General features: G+C 37.0%; 1 protein-coding gene across 1 annotated transcript in view; it reads left to right on the forward strand.

Annotated features, from left to right (window-relative positions):
- LOC103776913 (guanine nucleotide-binding protein subunit alpha-14-like) overlaps positions 1 to 11,786 on the forward strand; it is a gene marked incomplete at its 3' end in the record, with an annotated part of 47,126 nt that extends 35,340 nt beyond the window's left edge. Inside the window, 4 exon segments of the mRNA XM_008944443.1 lie at positions 7,173 to 7,322; positions 9,671 to 9,756; positions 9,759 to 9,792; positions 11,681 to 11,786. Coding sequence (XP_008942691.1) covers positions 7,173 to 7,322; positions 9,671 to 9,756; positions 9,759 to 9,792; positions 11,681 to 11,786 — 376 coding nt within the window.
- Positions 11,787 to 12,274: the final 488 nt, after the last annotated feature.

The raw sequence follows: 12,274 nt of genomic DNA on the forward strand, positions 1-12,274 counted from the left end.
TTCCTGCTGTTATCATAGATGGGGGGACTAATAATGACTGAAAATTTAGAGAAAAAAATCTACTACAGCCTTTGGGTGGCAGACAAAATAGTAAGAGATCAGTACTTACAGTGAGTGGTTGGTACATAACCAGGATAGTATCAATACATTATTTGAAAAAACTTAATCTTCAACTTAATCTGCTGTTCCTATCCAGTTATCCAGACTATGACCAGGTACCTTTTTGTGGTCATAGAACAATGAACTATTAAAGCTGAGTAACAAAAGACTGCAAAATAAGTATTTATTTATTTTCAGAGAATAATGTCCTAACTCTAAATGCTTAAGTCATTTAGTTTCCCATCTCTTTTTACCTTCCTTAATTTTCCTCTTCCAAAATGTTGTTTCACTGAGAAATTGAAACAAACCATCATACACTTTTGTCTCTTCCTCTGATGGTAATTGGGAGATACTGGTAGTAGCAGCAGATTATACATTTTATATACAGCTCACTTGTTATCTTCCTCTTCTTTAGTTTAAAGGGTGATTTTTTTCATATTCAGCTCCTCCTGTACCCAAAATATGTAAACAAACCAATCATAGGTATTTGTGTAGCTAATTTTAGAAATCTCTTAGTGTACTTTACCTCAGTAATAGAGGGTGAGATATGAAAAATAACACCCCTCAAGGAGAGATATATGCAGTGTTTGTAATTCAGCAAAATTTAGTAACCTTGCTGGTACCAAGCGGAGACTGACTTAAGCATTTGGGACTGCATTTGGACTTCCTTTTGGTTCCAATTCGAAGAATTTTCAACAACAGCAACAATAGGCCAACAGAACTGAAATTCACATAACTTCTCAGTAAAACTGAAAATGTTATTTGTTAATCAGTAACTTCTACTGTTATATTCTACAAATTATATATGGCCTGGGAAGAGCAGGTTCCTGTGGTAGTGAATCATCAAATCTTGGGGAGTTCTGTGGGGCTTTTTTCCCTGTTTTATGTTTTCTCTCTTTTTTTTTTTTTTTTTTTCTTTTCTTTATCAACAAACAAATTCTATTCATTGTGTCAAATTAGCTGATGGGACTGTTTCAAAAAATGAGGTGAAACTGAAGGCAAACATGGTTTTAGTAAAACATAATGACTTCCAAAATATATTACATTATACGACCCAGAAGTTTGATTTATGGGCATAACAACAGTAGGAAGAAGAGGCAAGAATTTAATTGCATATGTCTACATATTCTGTAGTGGGATGTAATCTGTATTTCAGTAGCACTGTAAGAGTAAAAATTATTGGAGATATGTGTTCAATGATACTCACATTCACATCGTATGAAAAATTCCCACTGTGGCTAAGTATCTCTTGATAAATAATGTCTTTCTGGAGTGGTGTACCCCCCTGCCTGTTCTTGTAACCTGCCAATACTGAATAACCACCTCCTGTCCCTTCCTGTGGCCCTCCATTTGCTGTGAAGAGCCTGCTACAACTTCCAAGTACAACTTTTATTTGAGCATTTTGTGGTTTGTTTCGCCCAGCCAAATGAGGAAGGACCTGGGGTATGAAAGTGAAGTGCAAAGACTCTACAATATAAATGCTGAGAAAAACAGGAGCTTCGTTACATTTCACAGCACTTGTAAAATGAATAGTTCCTGTCTTTAATCCCTGGGCATTTAGGAAACGCTTTTGGTAGTTATTGCTCCAAAACAGAGCATTAGCTAACACATCAAATAATTTCTTGTTCTGGTTAACATTTAATTTCCTAAGAAACAGGGCAAAGCTGCAAGTTATCAAAGCAAATATAGTTGTTTTTTTTTTCCAGGTGTGGTGATTCAGACCCTGCAAAAAGAAGCTTTAATGAAATAATCAGTTGTATAAATCACATGTAACAACTGGAGATAAAATTTATTCATGTATCTAAAAAACTTACAGTTGGTAATGATACTGGTTTTGATCAAAAAGTTGTTTCTTTTTTTGTATATCTTTTTGATCAAAATCAATTAACAATTGAACAGTTGTTGCTAGTTATACAAGATCAATTGCCCTTTAATTGCAAAATGAAATTTGATTTCCGGTGAAGAATAATGAAATAGATTTTTAAGAGACTAATAGATTTTTAATATTCTAAGCAGCTTAGACATGGGGTTTTTAAAGTATTTGCCAAATGATTTTGCCAAGGTCTTTGTTATACATGATCTGTTTTCTTTTGATGATCGTAAGGTCTGGGTTTTTTCTTTTGTTTTGTGGTTTGTTTGTTCTTTGGTGTTTTGTTTTTTAAATGGAACAAGTATATTCTCCTGTGTCTGCTCTATTCAAAGATAATTAGTATTTTATCATCTACATTCTTTCCCCACCTGCCATGTCATGGAGGAGCAGAGGTCTACTTGAAAAAAACAATCATCCTGATAGTAAGGTAACTTCAGAAGTGGGTTTTTGAATATAAAAATGTTGCAACACTTTTAATGTAGCTATTGCTGTCCTGCTTATACTGTCTATAGAGAGAACGTGATGTGCTATACATATTTTAATTACAAGTGAGTTCTGTAACTCCTTTGTTGTTTGTATTTAATTTTAAAAAAAAATCGTGCCAATAACTGATGATGTCAACATGTGCCTGTGCTGTTTTGCATTTCCCCTCTTTGTTCCTTGGTTTGGATTGCAGTGATTGTGGATTTATTTAGTTTTGTTTTCTTCTCATGGTAGTGAGCCATTTCTATTCTTTCTGTAAAGGGCCCACTGCTTATGTATTACAATGGTGCATGTTTCCACAATGTCTCTTGGGCTGACTTCTTAGTGGTAAGTGAGAACCTATAAAATTCCACTCTTAGTTTGAGGGAAATTAATACTAATTTCTGGTGTTCTTCCAAGTTGCAGAGGACAGTTTAAAATATGACCCTGTCCACTTGAAACACTGGATTCTGCTTGCCAAAATCCCATTATAAAGTTTCATGATATTTAAACTACTTTCTTGGTATGCTGTTGACAGTGCCAAAAGATATTTGTTAAAATGTAAGCTTATTTTATTACTAACCATTGACAAGATTTAATAACCCTTTTCTGGAATTCCTAGCGGTGGGATTCTACAGCAAAACAATAAAAGCTCTCTGGGCATTGTGAGGCATCTTACATCATTAAATTACCCTTTGTAGTGTTTAACCTGAAGGTGAAAAAAGGACATTTAAGTATTTTATCAAGCGCCTAACTAGCTTAAAGAGCTATAGCCAGTTAGAAAATTTATTTAGCTTTCACGGTTTGTAGCAGATTCAAATTTATTTGCAATATTCAGCAAAAATACTTCAGTGGGTTAGATGCAACAATTTTTTAAAAAAATAAAGTCCTGATTATTAAAACCGGTTCTGGTTATGTAGCGGAAGAGCTGTGTTTAGTTTTGGGGGGCTTACATAATTTTGCCATGCCTTGCAAATTTTCAGTTTGGTTGCAGTTAAGATTTGTGTTGACCATGAATACCATAAAGAGTATCTGCAGCTGAACTGTAGCTAATATCAGTGTTTGACAATCAGTATTACTTTAAACTAGATGTAAAACAAACAATGCATTTCCAATTATAATCCTATTTTACATTGGTATGCTCATCACATCAACACGCTTTTGTGGAAAAATCATTTACTTCAATCATTACAGTAGTCAGAGGCTGAAGTATTTGACATTTCTCTGGTTTTTACTTGTGATGAATGTTTGCTGTTAGTAGTAAATGGTCACACACACTCAAGTGTCCATGTGCACAAGTGCACACACTGAAACAAAACCCCCTGACTCCTGCCTTTCCATTACAATGCTGATATTTCCTGGTATAAAAATAACAGGACTCTTGTACTGCCCAGTTGGAAGGACTTTCCGCTACTTCTAAGGACATTTCAGAGTGTTTCAAGTTTAATCACCTTTTCCATCAGATCTTGGCTGGACTATTGTACATTCTGTCTAAGATTGCTCGTTACTCATTTATACTGAAGACTGTATGCTAAGCAAACTGAAACTTTCTGCGTGTTGCTTTCATGTCATGTTATCCACCCATAATTCATACCAAAGACATTTTTTTTAAGTAATGTGCCTCTTTACTGCAGATGAGGAAGACATATCCATGGAATGATACTTAATGCATCAAGTAATTTTAGTAATTTTTCACTTCATTGTAGGATTTTTTTCCTTTTGAATTACAAGTGTGTCTAGCTGTCAGTGTTGACCTCTGTTTGTTATACGTTATGGAATGAAAGATTAATCTGAATTATTTCCCCAAAAGGGATTTTTTCTGATGTCACATGGCACTTGGCCACCTAAGGGGACCCAAGTTTGCAGATATAGACACTTAGGAAGTATTACTTTTCACAAGTACCTGGCACCAAAGCTGGCTTTGCAGCTACAATTACATGAAGCTCTCTTAGACACACGTGAAGTTTTAGCATGCACGGAAAGCCCAGGTCAAACCCAGTCAAAATGCTTTAATGGGTATCTGCATGTCAGTGCCCTTTCTTTTATCTAGAAAAGGATATCTGTTTCTGTGACTAGTGAACAGAAGGAAGAATTAAGCATCATCCAAATTATTCTGCACACCTTTCACCAGAAAAGAATGAAAATATGGAGAGAAGTTACTGCCAGGACACAGGGTCCCTAATCTCTTGCCTCATATACTGTACCTAAATAAAGTATAAGACAGGCAAAGGTCTTCCTACATTGGTCTAGATCAGCATAAATATTTGATGTAATAGCTACAGAGCAGAAAAATTTATTCAATAGATATTACCTGTCTTGCTAACATAGTTATGCTGTGTAAAATTAAGGTAAAAAGACAATACAGATTATATTATATTGATAAAGAATCTGCAAGAAATACTATCAGGAATGTTTATACCATGATGCATTTTAAACTGCTTTATCTTGATTAATAATTTAAAGTGTAGCAATAATTACAACAGCTATGCTTAAAGCTTTTAGCCACTATTATTAAAAAAAAAACAAACAAACTTTTAAAATCTTAAGACTTGGCACTTGGTTTTGTGTAACAGAGTACTTGTAAAAATCAAAGATAATTCCAGTCATGGAGAATTTGCCCAGGCATTAGGACTGCATTGTAGGTAGTATATTCACAACATCTTGGAGACAAATATTTAAACATAATTTGAACTGATCGAGGAGAAATTGCCTTTGAGGCGTTAGGCTCCATGTTCCCATAGTTTTGCAGCCCATAATAACTTAAATGAACCTATAACTACAGAAGTCCTGTTTTCTGATTAATCTGTGTCTCGTTTTGAATGGCTAGGTTAACAGGTCTATCAGTATTCAGATTTTCTAGTTCAGACTCAAGAATTCACTACCCTGGATCCAAATCAAATCTATATAGAATCTTAAAGTTATTTTGTTTGGATGTGACCTTTGAGATCATTTAGTCCAGCCATTATGCAGTGTTACTATTTGTGACTCTTCCACTCTTCAATAAGAGGTCGGGGAGAAACCTGATTTCATTTTTTAAAGAGGATGTGAGTTAATATCTAGATGATAGCTAACAATGTATTGGAAAAATTTCTGGGAAACTGAATTTACAGTAACCAATTTGTTACATTCCATATACTAAATAATTTATTTCAATGTTAAATATATTTTAGAACAATACTTTTCCAAGACCACTAAAGTTATTAGCAGACATCATTGTATACCAGTTGAACTGTTACAGAAGAGAACACTGCCAGTCATAAAATGGCTTGGGTTAGAAGGGACCTTAAAGATCTAGTCCAATGCCCCTGCCATGTGCAGGGACAACTTCCACCAGATCAGGTTGCTCAAAGTCTCATCCAACCTGACCTTCAACCGTTCCAGGGATGAGCCATCCACAGGTTCCTTGGGCAACCTGTTCCAGTGCCTCACCACCCTCATAATAAAAAAATTCTTCCTTATGTCCAAGCTAGATCTTCTCACTTTCAGTTGGAAAGCATTGCCCCTTGTCCTTTCACTACAGGTCCAGGTAAAAAAAGTCTTTCTCTCTCTTATATGCACCCCTTTAAGTATTAAAAGTCCATGATAAGGTCTCCTAGGATCATGGTCTCCTCCAGGCTGAGCAACTCATAACTCTCTCAGCTTTTCATGGGAGAGGTGTTCCAGTGAGCTGATCATTTTTGTGTTCCTCCTCTCAACCTGTTCCAACAGGTCCATTTCTTTCTTGTAATGGGGAGCCCAGAGCTGGATACAGTACTACAGGTGGAGTCTTAGGAGAGCAGTGTAGAGGAGGAGCATCATCTCCCACTACCTGCTGACCACGCTTCTTTTGATGCAGCCCAGGATACAGTTGGCCTTCTTGGCCGCAGGGGCACAATACCAGCTCGTCTCTAATTTTTCATCCACCAGTATCCCCAAGTCCTTTCCACAGGGCTGGTGTAATCCATTCATCCCTCAGTCTGTATTGATGTTGACAATTGCTCTGACCCATATGTGGGACCTTGCGCTTTGCCTTGTTGAACTTATGAGGTTTGCATGGGCTCAGTCTTCATGCCTGTCAAGGTCCCACTGGGTGGCATCTCTTCCCTCAAATGAATCAACTGTACAGCTTGCTGCAGAATGATAGCTTCTTTGTAACCCTTAGAAGCAAAACTTGTGTTTATCTGTGCAATACTTCTTAGACTTAATGCAGAGAACAAATAAAAAATATTTCTTTCCATAGGGTAGTACCTTGGCTGAATCTTGCTGAGGCAGGCATTAAGCAGAAGATGGCTTGTAGGAGTTTGATGCCTGCTTGTTGACTGTTTATGCTAGGTCAGTCTTTGGATTGTCCTGAAGCAAGCCAAACCAACAAACCAAAAGTATTTGTGCAAAGGAAATTGCCTAGAATTTTAGAAACACTACTACTGTAGTAAACTGGTGTTAAAATTTAGTGAGTTTTAAAATAGTATATTTAGAGCTCCTTCTCACCTTTGTCAAGGTTATCTTTTAACAAGAAAAATCACATCTGAGTGACAGTAAGCAAGACTAAAGCAAGACTTGGTTACAAGATTCAGTACCAGTTATTTGACTTTAAAAATTAAATGCATTCAAGGATTAAAACTGTCTGTTTTCTCCTAGGTTCCTTTCTGGTGCTTAGTCTTAGTGATGGGAAATGTATAATAAAGAAAGGGGAGAGTATGTACTGCGTGCCAATAGCAATCCTTTCTCACAATAGTGTAATCATTTAATTGATCAGGAAGAGTGCTCAGATGATCAGAGAAGTGGAAATGGATAAAGTGACAGTGCTGGAAAGAAAACAATTTGAAGCAATCAGGAAGCTCTGGGAAGACCCAGGAATTCAAGAATGCTGTGACAGACGAGGGCAGTTCCAGCTCTCAGACTCCGCTAAGTAATAAGTACGCTATGTAATTACAAGGACAAGACAGACTTAATGAAGTTAATCATAGAATCACTTAGGTTGGAAAAGAAATTTATGATCGCTGAGCACAACTGTTAATCTAACGAAGTCCACCACTAGACTATATCCCTAAGTGCCACGTCTACATGTCTTCCCAATGCCTACAGGCAAAGTAACTCAATCCTTCCCTGGGCTGCGTGTTCCAGTGATTCACGACCCTTTGACTGGATAAATTTTTCCTAATATCAAACCTAAATCTCCCCTGATGCAACCTGAGGCCATTTCCTCTTGTTTAATCACTTCTTACTTGGGAAAAGAGATTGACTGACACCCACCTCACTACAACCTTCTTTCAGGCAGTTGTAAAGAGCAATAAGGTCTCCCCCAGCCTTCTTTTCTCTAAGCTAAATAACTAAATAACCCCAGTTCCCTCAGCCTCTCCTAATAGGACTTGTTCTCAAGACCTTTCATCAGCTTTGTTGCCCCTCTTTGGACATACTCCAGCACCTCAATGTCCTTCTTGTAGTCAGGGGCCCAAAACTGAACCCGGTATTTGAGGTGTAGCCTCACCAACACCGAGTACAAGGGGACAATCACTTCCCTACTCCTGCTGGACACACTGTCTTAGATAAGCCAGGATGCTGTTGGCCTTTTTGGCCACCTGAGCACACTGCTGGCTCATAATGAAGAGATAGGTTCACCCTTATTTTGATAATTGTACCTGTGTCTCTGTTGGCCTGTGGTGCACAACAAATTCTAAGATGGAATGGGGAATCAAACTTACTTTAGGCTTTCTGAACATACTGGAACCATCCTCCCTCCCAGTTCTGAGGTCAACACAGCTGGTACATGACTGAGTTTCCCTTGGGGGAGATTATGAAAACCAGCTGTACAGAATATATTGACAACAAGAGGGCAGGTCAGAGAATTCAGTTATGTGAAAAGTTTGGGATATAAACAAGAATGAATATGTCTCTCCCCCAATTTTCAAATAATTTAATTGTGAAAAAAGTATTGTTTCATGAGAACAGAAAATTATGTTTCATTTCTGCGAAGGCTGAGAAGTGATAGGGTTACATTTCAGCAAGGAACATTTAGATTAGGCATGTATGGTAAACTTTAACCCAGAACGGTTACACATAAGCAATCCATTCCTGTGTGTTAAGTGTTATATTTGAGAAATGTTTATGTGCCTTGTTCTGAAATTATCCAGCCTTGGAGAAGAAGCCATTTAATAATCTACTGTAGCCTCATTTTCTAAGAAATCAGCCACAATGGAGCATCAGTTTTAATTTAAATTGTATGAAGTCTTCCTTTTAAAGTTAGTTGCAATTGAGATCTCAATAATCATTTGCTACATTTCTGGAGAGGAGAAATTTTCTTAAGTCTTCTCTGGATAGGTTAAAAGGTTACGAGTGAATATTTTTTATTTTGCAGCCCAAATGTGAGGGATATTTGGGCAGCAAAGGGAGAATACACTGACACCCTCCCTCTGCCACCAAAGGCAAAGAGTGGAATTAGTGCTCAAAAAAAGGGAACATCTGTGTGTTCTGTGTTTTTGGATATACGTTACAACTTTTTTAATGCCTTGATAGGATTTTGGGTGATCTAATGTTGCCCTCTAGTGGTAGGAAGATAGATAGGAAGATGGATTGCAGATAGCAGTACTAGGCGTCGGTTCTGTCTTGCTTGCACATTGCTCATTTATTGAGGCACAGGAATGCTATCCTAGAATTTAATCCCAGCCATGAGAAACACAAGAGCCTTGTGGAACTATGTGGAGGGCAAAGTTAATAATGACCGTATGGGCAGACGAGAAATTAAATGCTTCATCTTTTAAGTAAGTTTTAAGTATTCGTGTTTGCAGCGCTTTGCATAATTACTTTTCTGAATTCTGTCCAGCAGCCTTTCACATTTTTTGTGCAATATTAGCATCACAGATGAAGTAGCAGGAGATAGGGTGCTGTTGGTGAACATTATGGCAAGGACTGATATTTATATTTGTGTTCTAATCTTAATTCTGATGTTTATTATTTAGGATAGTAATGAAGATTATTCAAATAAAAATCATCATTTTGGGTGTGGCCCGGTTGTCTACAGCACATTTGGGCATCATCTCTTTTGACTAGTATTATTCTCTCTGAAAAGCACATGCTTTTCAAAAGGGGTTTATTGTTTTATGCCAGCAACATTTGTGCTGAGGGCATGCACTGATAAATTTCTGTTAGCTTCTTTTGTGGTAACGTTTTTATGATTGCTGGTTAGTCCTTTGATTTTGAATCTGTGTGATTAATTTATGATAGTCCATTAATCTTGTTTCTATTGTACATTTAACTTTTCAGTTATCTTACTGACCTGTATCATATTGCTATGCCTTCATTTGTACCAACTCAGCAAGATATTCTTAGAGTCCAAGTGCCAACTACAGGAATTATCCTTTTGATTTGGAAAATTTTAGATTTAGGTAATACTGTCTGTCAAATGATTCAGTATACAATTATTAAACTAGTTGCTGCAACTTTTTTCAAAGGTCTTTTAAGCTTTTGCATTCAATTAGAGTTTTATGTGTTTCCAGCCATTTTAGTCTCCAAAGTTAATACAGTAACTTAAAGTGATGTTTCAAAACATACCTTTTAAAATTTATATTACATGAGAAAAGCCTTTCAATTTGAGCAGCCCAATTACTGTGTATTCTGAACTATGAGTTTAATAAAAAAGCCTTGGTTTGGGAGGGGAGGCATGTCACAGTGGCAGGGTATCGGTCATATTGCTCATATCAGCATGCAGTTTAATTCCATTCAGAGCCGAAAGCTTCTGCCTCCTGACTGTAACTGTTGGAAAAAAGACCCCTAACAGATAGGCTAAAGTCTTCAAATGAGTTTACAATTTTCAGTTAGAGAAAGTTAGGAAAGGGAGTTTGAGACACTGAAGGCAGGAGGAGAGAAAAAAAAGCAGTGGAGAGTCATGACAGTAGATACTTCTGTTCTTACCACCATATAATATACCCCCAAGAAATTATGTTCAGTGGAATTGAGAGAAAGAAATGTATTCATAAAGTTGAAATAAATTCTGAGAAGCACCTTAAAATTATCTTATCTGTTACTAGACAAGCTATCACAACATGTGGGGTTACTGATTTTCTAAGGGAAAGCTTTTTTTTTTAATTTCAAAATTGCAGAATTCACATTAGTATGATTATGTAGTTCTTCCAGCAAACCACCCATTTCATTATGAGCAAACACCTGTCTGCATTTACAGCACAGAACCAGCATCCACCACAATAACACATGGTCAAAGCAGCCTAACTGTGATTTTGTTGGTTGTTTCTTCCTGGAAAATTGAATGGTCTAAGGAACATTTTGACCTGGATAAAATGTGAGGCACTTGCTTAACTGTCTGAAAAAAAAACACAGGAAATTGATGTGAATGAGGTATTTGTGAGCATTTTGATTTTTTTAATGGTGAGGTATGACTGCAATGGGGTATTCAGGGTGGCAAGGGGAGCACAGTAAGGGAGATTTTGGAGTGTCTGTGGAATTGAATATCACATCTACCTTTGCTAAAACTTGTAACAACAAAGAAGAAAACCCAGAATTATATTTTTTAATTGTGCCTCAAGTGGCTTACACACTTGTACTGGGCCTGGCTGGGATAAAATTTATTTTCTTCGTAGCATCTGCTATGGTGCTGTGTTTTAGGTGTATAACCAAAACAGTACTGATCACTTACCAGTGTTTCAGCTTTTGCTGAACAGTGTTTGCATGGCACCAAGGCCCTCAGGTCCTCAAGTGAATGCTCCTCAGTGAATAGGTTGGGCGCTGCACAAGGTGTTGGGAGGGGACACAGCCAGGCAGATGACCCAACCTAACGAAAAACATGTTTCACAACTTATAGTGTCAAACTCAGTGATAAAAGTGAAAATGGGGGGTTTAATGAGGTTATCCATCTTTTTCTTGACAACTGGTTGGGCATTGATCTACCCATAGCTCTTCTTCCACTTACCTTTCACTTATTAAGCTTTTTTTTTTTTTTTTTTAATCTCAGCTCTTTCTTCTTGCTTTTACCCCTTCTTTCCTTTCCCCATGTCCACCCACAATGTGGGTGGGGTAGTGAGTGAGCAGCTGTGTTGTGCGTAGCTACACACCACAATTAACCCACAACAACACTAAGGAACAGTGGAAGAAGCTGTAGCAGTACAACAAGTGAATCAAGTTTAACTATTAAACAGAATGTTAAGATAGAGTTTTTACAGTTCAAGCTTATCTCAGGTAGGTGACCTGCTATAAGACATTTGGACATACTTGAAGTCTCTTATGAAAATGAATAATGTGTTGACTATTTCTGTTTAACAGGATGGTGGATGTTGGTGGCCAAAGGTCAGAATGAAGGAAGTAGATCCATTGTTTTGAAAGTGTTACTTCCATAATATTCTTAGTTGCATTAAGTGAATATGATCAAGTGTGACAACGAGGTAAGGACTGGGAATATATAAGGTACAGAAGAAGATGTTTCCTTTTTAGGAAAGACAGTATTCATGTCTTTGTAAAAGCATTTGCAAATACTATAGTTACATTAAGAAGCTAATAAAGCAGTCCTGAAGTTGTACTAAATTAGCAGACTGCCTGTAAAAGTGAACCCTACCTTAAAAGGCAAAACATGATTTTAAAATGTCTTAAATCCCTTAAGCCATGCCAAATGTTTGAGAATTTTGAGTATCAGCAATATTTCTAAGCAAGTAAAACTACCCCACCCACCTGTAATTTGGGGTTTTGTTTTTGTTTGTCTCTGATGTTTCAGAATTAACCTGTGCATTTATTAAGGAAAATTAAAACAAAATAACTTAAAATTTACCTCCTTACCAAGGTTAGAAAACATAAGATTGGTTCTCCCATCTGTTCTAGAGTGCCATCATCATCATTAGAGAGTTGGAGAGCTAGTAAGGGCTT

Source organism: Merops nubicus, unplaced genomic scaffold, assembly GCF_000691845.1.
Source record: "Merops nubicus isolate BGI_N331 unplaced genomic scaffold, ASM69184v1 scaffold22337, whole genome shotgun sequence".
Taxonomy (NCBI): Eukaryota; Metazoa; Chordata; class Aves; order Coraciiformes; family Meropidae; genus Merops; species Merops nubicus.